Source organism: Vanessa cardui, chromosome 9 (genome assembly GCF_905220365.1).
Source record: "Vanessa cardui chromosome 9, ilVanCard2.1, whole genome shotgun sequence".
Lineage (NCBI taxonomy): Eukaryota > Metazoa > Arthropoda > Insecta > Lepidoptera > Nymphalidae > Vanessa > Vanessa cardui.
This window is the reverse complement of record NC_061131.1, coordinates 900,317-916,935: the sequence shown is the minus strand read 5'-3', so window position 1 is coordinate 916,935 and position 16,619 is coordinate 900,317. Positions and strand designations below refer to the sequence as shown.

The window sequence follows — 16,619 nt, the reverse complement described above, 5'->3', positions numbered from 1 at the left end:
CGAAGTCGACTTAAAAATACTTAAATATTCTAATTCATATTCTTAAGATGCCACATCGAGATTAAATTACCTCAGATATCAATTTGTATATTACAATTAGGTAGCACTATTCTGTGATAAATCACTTCGGATCTCACTTTTAAAATGTTGTAAATTTCTGTGTTACACCATTTTGTTACGTATACCCTATATTTTTTTAACTATTAAATTCAACCTGTCAATTTTTAATCTTATTGTGCAGTAAGTTTCGAGTTTATTTAACAGAATAACTCTACAGCCGATTTAATTACATAACAATCAATAAATATTTTCTTTACTTAATTACATAATTAATTACATTATTTTAATACTATAAAATTATTTTAATTACAATTAAATTAGACACCAATTAAATAAATTGTTTTTCACTTATCGTAGTTATTTACACTTTACGCCCATGAATGAACGCTGAAAGAAAAATCAAAATGTAATTAAAAAAACTTTATTAAATTAAGTTATATAAAGCACTTTTGAATCGTCATATCACACTGTTGAATCAAATGTTAAGCTACTACCGGTTACGAAAGTAGATTCTACTTAGAAGAGCAAGATACTCAGTACTTACTATTTGTCACTCTTTTCCACTATAAGTAACAGATTATGTCGGTATAATACTATTATTATTTTTTATATATTTATCCTAGATCTCAGTACAGTAGTTAATGTTTTTAGTCCAAGCTTTTTTTATCTTAATATACTCTAGTATTAAGTATATAATTTATCGATTTTTGTTCCTATGAGCTTTAAAAAAATCTATGGAATATTATTAAAGGAGTGAATATCGTGTCTCAGGCAGGTATAATAATTAATCAATAAGTATATTGAGCATTTGTTAAAACATAAGACGTAATTCATTATTATAATAATTCTTTTTTTTTAATTAAATTCCATGATTTTAAACGTAGAACATCAATAATAAATTATAGTATTACACTAAAATGTGTCTATATTTAGGTAAATTATAGAAATTCCATTTCTTAATTGTAAATTAAAATTGTTTTTTTTTTGTTATTACTTTCAAATAATAATAATTTACTTATTAATATTAAAATAATAGTTATTCTTATAATAAATATTAGTATTTTTTTTCTCATCAGTCCTTTAAAACGAACTAAAATTCAAAATTATCATAATTAAATTAAAGAATATATTAAAAGCAAACGTTAATATTGAAAACTTCTTCTTATTTTCAAGCCGTTTCAAACGGGTAGTGAACATATAGCATGAAACGATACGACAAAGAAAATATTTCTATACGATTAATAAACCTGGTCCACAGTAATAGAACAGATTCTAGTTCAACTATGTTTAGTTGAACAATAATACGATCTATTTTTAGGGGTAGCCTTTGTATATTCAAGCGCAGACGGAAATCTCTCTTTCTACACATTTCATATGAAAATTTAATTCAATTACGAAAACAATACGTACAAATAACTTATCGAGGATTAGGTTAATTTTATTCTATATGTTTTAAACTAGCAAACTATTGGTACATAATGTACAAATAAATTTTATTATTTTAGTGTAGTCAAGCATTAATAGCACAATAATTTACAGGCCGCCTAATGATGTAATACAGGATCAATACTGATTGACCGCGCTGTTGTCATCCCTGTTTCTAACAAATGACAATCTACTGTCCTTAGAGAATTAAAAAACTAGCACTTTGTTCCGTATATTCGGTTAGAACGCGTGCATCTTAACCGATGATTGCGGATTCAAACCCAGGCAAGCACCACTGAATATTCATGTGCTTAATTGTGCTTATAATTCATCTCGTGCTCGGCGGTGAAGGAAAACATCGTGAGGAAATTTTCGTGTATCTAATTTCATAGAAATTCTGCCACATGTGTATTCCACCAACACGCATTGGAACAGCTTAGTTGAATATATTGTATACATTCTCCTCGAAGGGAGAGGAGACCTAAGCACAGCAATGGGAAATTAATAGACTTTTGTTGTATATCCGCAACAGTACTAATCAATTTAATCTTACTATGAATACAGCTTGTAGTCAATTCAATAATTAGGTTAAATTAAGCGCGTGGTACTTAAGAGCTTTGATATATTACGGCATCTACATTTGTATAGGCTATGTTATATAACCATATTATACTTAGGCTGAAGCGTTTCCAATAGATCTTCAAGGTTCAGGGATGATGATGGTTATGATGATGGTGAAGCTAAAATATGATGATTTATAAGGACAGTATGATTGATTTATGTTTTTCTTATATTTGTTTTTTTTACTATTAAGTGTAATTATAATTGTTTGCTTCCCCAAATAAATAAATAAACAAATAAATAAAATAATGTATATTTTTGATAAGTCATAAATAATTGTTAATGGTGATCAAATAATATTCTTAACTAACCAGCTACCTCCCACTGGTGCAATTCTGATAGAGAATATACTACAGAATGTGTGGCTGACTTTTTTGAAGGTCTTTATAATGTGTACAATATTTTTTATTTTGTCTATCTAGGGTTTGCAATGTAAGCGAAAAAATATGTATTTATTTACGACATCACTTAAGAAACCTCTAAAATGATCAATGTTTCTCTACTATATTGTGCATGAGTTCGTGCCTGCGATTTTTATTTTAATATAATATCTATATCTATAAATTCAATTTTATTTAACATTATTACATTATTATATAAAACCTTATTTTTACAATATTTAAATAGAAAAAGTAATGTGTAAAATCGAATATTCTGTGATCTTCTTTTGTTTTATTATTCACTTACTATTTTTTGCAACGAAACAATATATAATATTAATATTACTAAAATTATTAACATAAACTAGTTTTTAAAGCAATTTATTGTTTTAATTGATTTCTGACTCCAGTGTCTCAGGAATAGATAGCATGTATTATACATATAAATCTTCCTCTTGAATCAATCTATCTATAAAACAAAACGCATTAAAATCCGTTGGGTAATTTTAAAGATCTAAACATACATAGGACTAACTTTGTTTTATAATAAGCAATGATAATGATTTACGTCTTGGTTATTAATGATATTTCTTTAAAATATATAGAAATAATAGTGATACACCACAGAAGGCTAATAGTCTCGTAAGTCCTTAATATCGAGACGTTTAGAATATAATGTAGATACGTAAAATCAGAAATAACAAGGAACAGTGAAAACTGTTGAGTCGATTCTTAGATTTAAAATTAAATAATTTAATTTATATAACTCATTAAATAGAATCTTATTAATTGTGTTTAAATTAAATTAATATGATAACAATAATAATATTCTACTTGTTAAAGACAATTGTGAACGTATCGTTAACTGTTCTATTTTCAAAATTTTTACCAATTATTTTTTTTATTATTGCTGAGACGGCACATATTGTTTCGCAAATGTCACATGCGTTCAATTTAATTGGATATGACGCAACATACCCTCTTCCATTGAACACGATCAACTGTCATAGTCACGATCATAGAACCTCTAAATATAAAACGCGTGTGAAAATGACAAACGCTTATACCGAAAATAAAAATGTAACAATGACAATAACAAGATAAAATGATCGCAGATACTCGTTGGAATTCTAATAATAAAAATAAATTTAAGGCCGATGATAAAAATAAGTGAATAAATGAGGCATATTGATATGTAAAATATTTTCTAGATCATAAATTTTAAGGTTATTTATTCGGCTATTTTCGGCTACAATTAATTTTAAGTAACTTAATATTTCACATACTTGATTGGGGTGATTTTTATCTAGATCTACAGACGGAACCTGGGGTGTTAAGAAGAATGACGACTCAAAAGTGCTTGTAAAGACTATTATGGAATAAAGTATAGTACCACACAACTTAGATGTAGCATCGGAAAAATTCGTAGAATCGATTACTGCCAATATAAATAGCTCCCTATCGCGCCATTCGACGTTATTCGTTGCTAAAGATTCTCGCGTCAGTTCAAATCGAGAAAGCAAATCGACGTGTCATATTGACGAATATATTAAGTCGTATGATTACAAGTTATCACGTTTGTGTAAAGGTCATATCCACATAAGAAATAAATATTGATAATTTGGGACAGCGTACTTAATTCGGATGTGATCGGTTTTACGATTTTGCCGATGCTACAACTAAGTTGTGTCGTAATATACATGATTATGTATTGTTCTTACCGTCGTAGTACGTCCGGTGCGGACACCGTGGACAGCTAGCAAGCGAAGGCGGTCTCTGCGACCGCTGGACGAGCTCCCGACACGACGAGCGCGGCCATGCGACTGCTGCATTTCCTCTTGAACTTCTGGGCTCCTCTACAGCTATAAAATTAATCATACATAGTGCAAAAACCGAATATGTTCTTTGTACTATAAGGTCTCACTCGTTGAGTTGACTGCAACTCTGGGCAGGCAGACATTGATATGAGAAATTTTACTTTCAGTGCATTTTTATCACTATAGGCTAAGTTGGAACTACAGTTATCTCTACATTTGAGGAAATGTTTTGCACAGGAGATACCCATTTGGTAAAATATCAACCGGTTATTTTCCTTCATCGCTGAACACGAGATTAATACAAATCTTAATACACAACATTCTGTGATGCTTGCGTGGGTTTGAAGCTGTGAACTTCGATTAAACTTTCCACGATCTTCTTTGCCATGTATGCGTTTATATAATGTGTATGAAAAACCTAAGACGTTAAATAAGGACACGTGTAGCAAGTTTGGGAAGTCATAACTTTCTTAATTACAATTTATTACGTGCCCTTAAGAATTTTCTTATCAGCACGTAAAAGATTGATAGAATTTTTACCATTAAAATAAAAGTGATGTTCAAGATTTGAATTCAGACAGACAGAGTTATTTTCACATTATTTTATTATATTATTATCGAATTCCTAGTATAATAATTCTTATATGTAATTATTGTACGTATTAGTATTAAGTTGTTAATGGGTTAAATGTAAATAAATAAAAACCTCTCCTCAGAAAGTTAGTGCGCAGCCAATCACTGGATCTCCGATGCTTTATATTTTACTAGATTTTGAGAACGACTGGTCAGCGTAGCGCCTTAAGATTACAATTAAATCGTCAGATTTTAATCTATTGAAATATTGTGAACCGTGAAAAATGATTGCATTTCAACGCATTATTTTTCGCTATATTGCAATTTATTAGTGCATTCAAATTACAAATACAATAAAAGTAATTTCAGTTCAGTTTTTTTTTCGAAATTGTAATATTTATGCTAGAACTACATTAAAACTACGCTTAAAACCAGAATACAAATTTTATTGGGTATAGACTAATATACTCTTACTGCGCGACCTTACTCGTTAATTTTACATTTTAATACAATAAACTTAACAAACACAAACACATTTTGAATGAGTTTGTTCGTCAGAGTTGAACTTTGTGGTCATTTAATGTTAACCCGAGTAATTTGAATGACATTCAAAATCAAATTCAAAATCAAAATAAACTTTATTCAAGTAGGCTTTTACAAACACTTTTGAACCGTCATTTTACAATTAATTGAAGCTACCACCGGTTCGGAAAGTAGATTCTACCGAACCGGCAAGAAACTCAGTAGTTAAGCTTTTTCAACATTTAAAAAACACAAAGCCATGTTAGTTAATACAATTATTTAAATTAATATATCCTGCCTGGAAGTCAACAGGTAATTAACTCCACTTTTTTATCATCTATAAAATCTTGTATCGAATATTATGCCTTATTTACCAATGTAGTTTTTACAAACGATTTGAATTTACGAAACGGCAAAGTTAAAAATGTCTGCGGAATTTTATTATAGAAACGGATACCTTGCTCCAAGAAGGATTCATTGACTTTGCCGAGTCGGAAACTTGGCGTTATAATCCTATCCTTACTACTAATGCACATACAATGATTATTACTGATTTTATCAAAGTGATCAACGTTACTATGAATATACATAATATTGTTGTAAATGTACTGTGACGCAACAGTGAGTATTCCTACTTTGTCAAAAACATCTCCAAAGAGAGTCTCTAAGTCCAAGATTATAAATAGACCGGATTGCTCTCTTTTGTAAAATAAAGACAGATTCAATATGTACAGCATCCTTTTTGCGTCGCTACAAATATACAGACACTTTATTTTTATTATATACAGTGTTTTAATATATATATCTGTCACAGTGTATGTCACAAATAAAGTTATTTCAAATTCAATTTAATAGAACAAATGGTGTTTCATTAAAAATACGAGTATGAAATCTCGAATTAAGACGATAAAACTAGTAGTTTAATTTCTTCAATAAAAGCGATTGCACGTTTAGTTATTTAATGAAATACTCGTCTGCAATATTTCTATTAGTCTCCTGTTTCAGGTGTAATTGGATGAAACTTCTGTTAATTTAATTATATGAAGCCAAGTGTTGTCTGATTGGACAGATCTTACGACTTTAGTTGTCAATTTTCACATTGCACCATATGTTTAGATTCGCTGGAAATACAAAATGTTTTTAGAACATGGAGGTTTTATAAAAAAAAATGAACCGTCTATTCTTCTATATTAATATTATAAATGTGAAAGTAACTCTCTATGTCTGTCTGTCTGTCTGTCTGTCTGCCGTACTTTCACGGCCAAACCGCTGAACCAAATTGAATGAAATTTGGTATGAAGCAGACTTGAGCTCCAAGAAAGTACATAGGCTACTTTTTTGGCTAACACATGACAATCAACACCCCATCCGAAAACTACTTCTAAATATAACCTAGAAAGGTGCATTCTCCTAATTTTTAAAAAAACAATTCTCAAAGGTTATATGATCATGATGTACCAGAATTAAATTAAGATCTTGATTTCTCATAAGAATTTTACAATTCACTTGAAATAAGATTGAAAGTATATAAAATAACTGAATGCTTGTTAGTTATCAGACCTGAAATGTTCCATTACTAGTCTAAGGTGGTTGCAAGGTGGGTGGTGCCTGTTTGAATTTGAATCGTCAACCTTCAGCTGAGCGATTAACGTGTTCTCACCACTTTCCTACATCAGCTCTTGGATTATTCAGGATTTGTTCGTGGTTTAATCTTTCACAATAAATCTGAGACAGTAACTGACAATTAACGATAAAGCTCATTATTATTTTTTTCCTATTTTGAAGTTATAAATGCCTGCACTTGAATACCGTGAATATCAGGTTCCGAATTAGTATCTTTATTTATATTAGTAGATTTTGATCATTGATTCCAAAAGCATCAGACTGGTTGAATCAGGCAGTTATTATTAACCATTAATTAGATTTTTTTTAACTAGTTTACAACAACCACAGGCTCGCAGATGCCCGTGCCTTTTTTTACATTTTACATTAAACATTTTGGCGTTTTATATTATATATTTTTACTAAACATCAGCAGATCCTCGCTGGATTTCATTCTTGTCTTCTTGGGAGACGTGGCCACACTGACTACTTTTTTTTCTTTTTTTTTTATATATTTTTTAATTCGATTAAATATTTAATCAACCAAAAGACCAAATATTAACATAGAAAAATAAAAATATGAATAGAATTTAAGGCTAGAAATCCGCAGCCTGAGTTTATCACATTCACGTGATTCAATACATGAACAAAAACATTTCCTCATTGCACTTTAAATGTCCGCCACATGCTGTGTTGTGATATAAGGTCTAGGAATTTGAAAGGTATGTTTCATGGACGTTATTAAATTGTATATTCTGTATGAATAGAAAATGGAATGCAACATAGTCATTCGTTATGGTATATTCGTACTGAAATTGGCAATTTCTAAAATTCTTTAGAAAGTTAGGTCCCTTCTCTGAGACCGCTCTCTATTCCTGTAGTGTGCACAGTGCTTACTTCTTAGCATAAGTATTCAATAAAAATGTACTAACAAAACAATATTTTTTTTATTCCATTTCCTTCATATTTATGTGATAGTAGAGATGGTCCAGTGGTAAGAACGCGTGCATCTTAACCGATGATTGTGGATTCAAAACGAGGCAACAACCACTGTGCTCGATGGTGAAGGTAAAAATTTATAGGTTGTTGTTATTGTTTACGTTTTATTTATAAGTCTTTTTGATATTCATCTATAGCTATTATCATGAACAGTGATTAAGAAAATACATTTATGAAATCAATGTTAAAATGATAACACGTACTTACTGATTATAAATTATTAACAGACTTATACGAGGTTATGTTATTGTTTAAACTTTAAAGCACGAACGGTATAAGAACAAATCGATTTGATTTGCATATTCGATACTGATTTTCTGAGCAATATTCCAAACTAACTATTCAAAAAATTGGCATCACAATAGAATGATAGACTTAAGCATTATACGAATCACTAGTTCTGAAAGAAACCGATGAATTATCCACTGCTATCAAAAGCTTTTCTCTCGTTTTTTCTCAACACTGTCTGTTGATGGATTTATAATTCTCCTGACACGTGGAGATTTTCTCTTTAACACGTTGTGATAGGCAAACTTGAAATAGGTCAATTGATGGTGAGTGGTCACTGCTGGTCATACAGCTGCAGTTAGAAAAATTAATCCTGCATGTGTCTAATTTCATCAAAATTCTGCCACATTCCACCAACGTGGAATATGTTCGAAACCCTCTCCTTAAAGGAAGAGGAGGCCTTATCCCTGGAGTGGGAAATTTACAGGCTGTTGCTTTATATTACCAATGTGCCACCAACATTGGAAGTTAAGGTGTTACAGCTGTGATTTCACTGACTTACTTACTGTTGAAACCGGATCATAACAATGGAAAGTATTGCTGTCTGGTATAATATATAATTAGTAGGTGGTGCTAAACAAGCCCGACTATCAAGTAAATAACAGAAAAAACATTCTTTACAATTTAAAATCTCTGGAAAGGCTGGACCAACTTTGACGGGACTTTTACTGGCAGGTAGCTGATATAATGAGGAGTAAATAAGGCCATAGTACAACTGACTTTTTTGTAAAACTCAAAATACTGCGAAGTCGCAGAAACACACAGTTCGTAAGTAATTTAAGCAAAAATCAAGCAGAAATAAACTTTCGTTATGATTTCCCAGATTTGCTTCAGCTATCTTCACTTGCAATCTCACGTATGCTACATTATCTAAATTTAATATATTTAAAATCACTTCAAATTATAATTACGTTAACGAGTAAAAACCTGATCTGGATCGGCTGCCTGATTGGGAGATGAAATCCGGTGGCGATTCTGGCATCGGCCGTTTCCTTCGGAAGCACGTATCTCGCCAACGGCACAGAATTGCCGTGCGGAAATACGACCTAAACCTGTGGATGAGATATTATAAGTTACAGACAATTTATCAACTTTTTGTAACGAATTAGAAAAAAGAAATACAAAATATCAACAATATGTAATACCTATCAATATAAATATTTGACAACATCACATACATTACTCTGATCCCAATGAAAGTAGCTAAAGCACTTGTGTTATGGAAAATCAGAAGTAACGACGGTACCACAAACACCCAGACTCAAGACGATATAGAAAACTAATGAAATATTTCTACATCGACTTTGCCGGGAATCGAAGTCATAAAAACAGGTGTACACACTACTCGACCATAGAGCTCGTCAGTATCAACATTATTATTTCTATAATGTCATTCAATCTCGACTTAGATTTTCGATAGAAGCGGTAGGTGTGAATGATCAAGGTTAAAAATAGGAACATTTTTCAACCAATACTAGTTTCTCCAAGAGGAAATAGCCAATTTTGCCCGTCCAATTGATTTTCCTCTTATCGAGAAAGAAATATTTTCGAAAATCTGCATGAAAAATGAGGTAATCTTTTTGATTTCAGACACTAACATCCGCTAGATTCTATTCGGAAATATCTGTCATATAAATAAGTTTATTTTTTTTTAAATGTTATCTTTTGAAGATATTTGTCCTCCAGTGGAATCCACAAAAAAGTTTCGTTTTCCTGGCATTTACATAAAATTAATTAACAGCCTCTAAACGTCTAGTCTTATCACTGAAACCGCTTATAATTTGCTCAATAAATTAATTATCAATACCATAAGTAATCAACATTGTGTAGTAATTAATATTTTGTTGTAAAGGAAGAAAGTTATCGTGAACAAATAGGAAATATAACTTTCTTAATTAATTAGACGTAATAAAGGAGATTAAATAATAAATCCTTCTTGAGTATAATGTGTTTCCTTTTTATTTGTATTATTTTGACTCTCTCGTTATCTCGTAGCTCGTTACCAAGATATCAGATTTAGTCTGGTCAGGCTATCTGAAGTTTCAAGATTGGAAGTACAACGCAAAGTATGTAAAGTTATGTTATTGTCATATCGGCATTGCTCGACTACATTCGGTGAAGAGATAGGCTATATATATAGTTGATAATTCGTTCAAAATGGCGAGATCATCATTTCAATTATTTTTCGATAAAAAGCGTTTGATTAGTTTAATTTTGTTGGTAAAATATTAAAGCAAGGCTATTAAACTTCACTAAATGTTCTGAAGAAGCCATTACATTTTAATTGTATTATTACGTACGATATGATACGATTTCCTGTTCAGCGCTCGTTCCATTTTCCACTTTTCAATTTCTGACACTTTTAAGCTTGTGTGCGTGTATATATGATCGACTCACAATCCCTTTAAAACGTTCGTAAAAACCAGCGTAATGATATACAGTATGCTTGTCTTTGTTGTTCACGCAACTCCAGTTTTGATTAGTAGATATGTATACGTTGTGGGATTTTTTGATGGTTTGGAGTTTTACCTGCCATATACAGATTCCTCACGTTTTTTGTCCCATCATATCAAGTAATTAATAAATATGTTAAATAAATTCATATATTTCATTGAAGATTTTGATGTCATATTATGTTTTAATTACAGATTACTTACAATGACTTATATAAATGAAATGAAATGAAATGAAATGAAATTTATTTGCAAGAATATGGTTACAAAGATCTTACAGTAATTATGTCCTTATCATATTCAACCGTTTTGGTATGCAAATATTATACTATATTACACTGAATCATGCAATCAAACTACACAATTGGAATAATTAAGGCAACCATAATGTCTTGAATAAAATATTTATACAATAAAGGTAATATTTTCTAAAGTTTTTGAATAAATATAGAAAATAACAGCCGATTTATGTAACGTTATTACGTTATAATTATTCATCTACAAGTACCCGATTTCTAAAAGTAATATAATACACAATTATACAAAAGCTGGGGAATAATGACGATTGAATTTCAGATTTCCTCGTCTAAATATTAACGTTTTTTATCTCTTATGGCCCGTCTACACGCAGCGACTTAACCTTGAATACGTTTATTTCAATTTGAGTAAAACAGCAATATTAAGATTGATGTTGGCATTTTATATTTATAAAAGTTTCATTGGGCTACATGTAATCTGTGTCTATATGTAATTTATTCGATTTGACGATGATATCGTCATCATGCAGTTGCTGGAATCGAAATGCTGCTTTAGGCTATTAGACCTTGGCCAAAACTAAGATCATGTTTAATATGTCGTACCGAAACCCATACACGTCAAAATTTAATCTCTGGAATATGGTTTGCGTATGATTTGACCCGGATGGGGAGGAATTATGTCTAGGCTGTAGGTTTCAGAAATTGAGGAGTGGAAAATGGAAAAAGCGCTGAGCAGGAAATGGTATCATATCGTACGTGATAATACAATTAAAATGTAATGGCTTCTTTTGAACATTTAGTGAAGTAATAAGTCTAATGGCCTTGCTTTAATATAAATAAATAAATAAATATGACACAACATCACATACATTACTCTGATCCCAATGTAAGTAGCTAAAGCACTTGTGTTATGGAAAATCAAGAATAACGACGGTACCACAAACACTCAGACCCAAGACAACATAGAAAATTTATGATAATCTATATCGACTCGGCCGGGAATCGAACCCGGGACCTCGGAGTGGGGTACCCATGAAAACCGCTGTACACGCCACTCGACCACGGAGGTCATCAAAAAATGTAATAAATGTAATATGTAATGTAATGTAAATGTAATATAAAAAAATGTAATATATGTATGTAATCTGTGACTATATGTAATTTATTCGATTTGCCGATTATATCGTCATCTTTGCAGTTGCTGGTACTTTCGAAATGCTGCTTTAGGCTATAAGCGAGCATCAGCATGAACTTGGACAAAACCAAGATCATATTTAATATGTCGTTAAGAAACCGATACACGTCAAAATTTAATCTCTGGAAGATGGTTTGCGTACGACTTGATGAATATATCTTAGTATATCTTGGTAGGAATTATGTCTAGGCTGTAAGTGTCAAAAATTGAGAAGTGGAAAATGGAAAGAGCGCTGAGCAAGAAATGGTATCATATCATACGTAATAATACAATTAAAATATAATGGCGTTTTTTGAACTTTTAGTGAAGTAATAAGTCTAATGGCCTTGCTTTAATTTTTTACCAACAAAGTTAATATTTCCTAATGAAAAGCTTTTTACCGAAAAATAAAGCTGATCGAAGAATTTGTCTAGGGTGGGGAGTTTTCACAACATTGGTTATATTGTGAATGTTTGATAAAGTAAATTTTCTTATCTATTATGACGTATGGTGCGATATGGACAATAGCTGTGGTGTAAATTGAAGGTCGCTCAGGCTGCCATTATTGAACTATTGTCGAAGCATATTTCAAGGATAAAATCAGGAACGAGATTACCCGGAATAGAACCAGATTTACCGACGGCACTCAAAAAATTATCAAACATATAAGTATCATACATCAGACAGTAAGCAGATATCAGGGTATGTGAATAATGAATACAAGAAAGTTTGTTAATATTTGCTAAGGGAAACAAGTATCGCTCCTCTTTTGACATATCCTTGCATGACGCGATCTAAAAGTTCATAATGAAATAAAATAAGTTATGGAAAGGGTGGTGACACCATATTCGTTATCTTTAAGCAAATCTTAAGTAAATCGACTGATAGACCGTGGAACATATGAGGTATTTGAGTGGAGATCGCAGTTCAATAAGGGTAGTGTTATAGGACGCCCTTAAGCCAGGTGGATAGATGACCTGCATGTGGGTACTTGACTGAAGGAGAAGTGAAGACTTTAAGAGACGCCTATCTAACAATCAATGATGACTGGATTTTTGGTCATATAAATCATATAAATAAAATCAAAGGCATTAAAATGAAAATAAATCAAATAAAATGAAACAAAATTCTCGGTAGCAGCCGGAGATTTGAAAGCTGACAATTTTTAGACACCTGCTCCTCGGATAATGCCTTAATCCATACTGTGTTTGAGTTCTCTCCGGTCATGTCCGATCGCTATCCCATAGGATTAAGAGAAAAAAGAAAAACAGCTCAATAAAATACCTAGCACGATTGAATATTTCCTATTATATAGGTCGCCGTTAAAATCAGTGAGAAGAACATTATTATCCAAGGGAAGTATGAAGGAAACTTACTTCGCATTCATCCAATAGTAGATGATAGGATTGACCATCGCATTCGCCATCGCCAGCCAGTAGAACCCGAGGTAGACGTGCTGTATATACTTCATGTATAGTATTGAGGGGTTGAAGTGTGTGTAGATGAAGTAGGAATGGTAGGGCAGCCAGCAGATTCCAAATATAACGATGACTAGAATAAACATCTTCACAACCTGTTAATAGAAACATATATATTAATAAAATGATAATATAAAGAAGTCGAAACCTGCCCTGCTTAATGGTAAACAATACATGAGCATTTTTGTATATTAATATGTTTATTAAATATAATGCGTATGGTTTTGAAATGTATCATTGAATTTATTTCTATGCGATTATGTATGTTATATGAGAAATAATGATTCTAAAATAATACACTTGATTAATATCTGCACCGGATTTATAAATAGAGAAACTTATCGATACGTTTCGATGTTCTTATATGAGAGAATAAAAAAAAACCGCTGAGTTTCTTTCGCCGGCTCTTCTCAGATCAGGGTATTTTCTTTTCCGATCCGGTGGTACTGTTTCAATTGATCATCAATAAGAAAGTGTAGTACTTCTATAAATATATATTGAATAAAGTAATTTGAGTTTCAGTTTGATTATCTAACTACTCTTTTGGCAGACACGATGAAAGCATTTATTCGAATTAATTAATTTAAAAATCAATTACCAATAAGGTGGATAACATGCATTTTTACTAATCTGTAAGCCTTTTTAAAACCCACAATTTTCTTATACACTATTCTGAAATGAATCAGTTAATTTAATCAAATATATTAAATATAAATTATACATATTACTTATAAATTATTTGTATAAACCAATTTATAAGCTATTAAGTTTTTGGTTGAGATTGAGCGGAGATTTGAACTTCAATGCCTGTAACTACAATTGAAAAACTTTATTTCCCGATCGATCTAGCATTCGCTAAACTAGAATTATAATGAACTTTCCGACCTTGGCAGTCGAAATAAGTCGTCGTTCAAACGTTTTTTAAAAATACAGAAATATATTCACATAAAATTGTTTTGCGTGAATCTTATCATAATATTAATATTGTTAGTTGAAAATATAATAAGTTGTGATCCGATTTTCTTTACTTACATTTGAAAAAATGTTATTGAAAATAATACGATTATTATAATACTGGAAAACAAAGTTCAAATACGTTTAAACAAAAATTGTATTTAATAATAATTTTGTTTATTTTTCTAGTTCTGAGCTGAGATGGTCCAGTGGAGAACGCGTGTATTTAAACCGATGATTTCGGGTTCAAACCCAGGTAAGCACCACTATATACATATATATGGTATGTGTGCTTAATTTGTGTTTATAATTCATCTCGTGCTCGGTGGTGATGGAAAACATAGTGAGGGAACATGCACGTGTCTAATTTTTATTATAATATTTGTGTGTTTGTTCCAAACCCTCTCCTTAATGGGTGAGGATGCCTTAGCCCAGCAGTGAGAAATTTACAGGCTGTTACTGTTATTGTTCTAGTTATGAGATTAGGGACAACTTCTGTGGCAGGTTTGTCAAAGTTCGCGTGATCCAATCTCATTTGTTTAAAGGTCGGCCTTCACTACTACGTCTCAAAATTACACTAAAGATATTATCTACGTATATGGATGATAGGTTATTTCATAAATTTGAAAAATATGTAGACGTTCGTGCAAATAAATACTTGATGCTAAGTGGTCACTATAAAAATTGGCTCTGTTAAAAATATTAGCCATAATATAAGTAATAATAATATAAAATGGCGTTAATACCAACTTTGTTCAGTTTTTAATTATTTTATGTCCTTAAATCAGGAAATACTCTATTCCTCTTATGATTATGCTGGCTGTTATACCTGAACACGACAGTACTAAAGATTGCTGCTTAATGGTAGCGCATACTATGATAAGTGAGTGGTACCTACTCAGACCAAAGTTCTATCACCTAAATATACACAAAAGTGTTCCTTCAGTTTTGGCAATCACTAGACATACTAACACCTGTGTCTGACACGTGACGATGGTGACGACGCTATCGGAAGATTCATCGGCCGAGCGGCGGGTGCTTCAGAAAGGACCATTCTAGAGCACAACCCCAAGGCAGACAGACATCAGAGTCGCCGAAGCTGTACTCTCGAGTGCGGAACAGGGCCCGCTTGATTGCAGTAAAGCTTACTATCTTTTCCCAAGCGCTCAATTTGTATAAGCAAATTTGTATTACCAAATTTATTATATGATATTGTATATCACAATTTAAAAATAAAAGTTTCAGTGTGGGCCTCTTCTTCCTAGAAGACAACTAGCTTAAAGTCCAGCAAAGATATGCTGATGTTTAATAAACATATAATATATAAATCACCAAATGTATTAAACTTGAATGTAAAAAAAGGCTGGTGCAACAGTGGATATTGTGAAATTAAATACATACAAAATAAAAAAATACAAATATAAGTATCAAAAGGACGTAATTCCATTTAGCTTATGCTCGTCTTACATGCTCTTTTACATCATAATAAAACGGAAATGTCATTTCGGACGTTACAGAAATAAGTATGTAAAAATATTTGTATGAACATCGCAGTGTTACAATCCTTATAACGAAAAACATCACAATAAACATCTCCCCCAAGGATGTCTTGCTATTCATGTGTAGGCAATATGAACCGATTTATTATATATAGGCTTTGAATGTTGCGTGAAATTGTTTACTTTATTCTTTCACTTACTTGGTTGACACTATATTATTTGCTGAAAAGGGTATGTACTCAATTCTTGGCGGATTTTTTTTGAAAGACCCAAAAATTATGTCAATGCATCTAATTGCATAGAACATCAGAATCTTAGTCTCATCGAAATAACAATGTATGTATATAATAATCATCATGTATTACCAAGAAAAAGATTACCGCTAATCAAAAGAAGATAAATATATAAATGACATTTACTATTCCTATGGAGTGTTCAGGCAGAACTGGTCTTGGTTAAATAAGAAGGATGTAGTTCCCCATATCACCCGCACCCCATAAAACTAAGTATTTGGATT

General features: G+C 31.5%; 1 protein-coding gene across 1 annotated transcript in view; it reads right to left on the bottom strand.

Annotated features, from left to right (window-relative positions):
* Positions 1-421: 421 nt before the first annotated feature.
* The window catches only part of LOC124532416 (tachykinin-like peptides receptor 86C), a 56,577-nt gene continuing 40,379 nt past the window's right edge, over positions 422-16,619 (bottom strand). The window contains exons 7-10 of the mRNA XM_047107318.1: positions 13,548-13,744; positions 9,215-9,339; positions 4,208-4,348; positions 422-447 (exon numbers count right to left, since the gene is read on the bottom strand). Of these exons, the coding sequence (XP_046963274.1) occupies positions 422-447; positions 4,208-4,348; positions 9,215-9,339; positions 13,548-13,744 (489 nt within the window). The remainder of the gene's footprint in view (positions 448-4,207; positions 4,349-9,214; positions 9,340-13,547; positions 13,745-16,619) is intronic.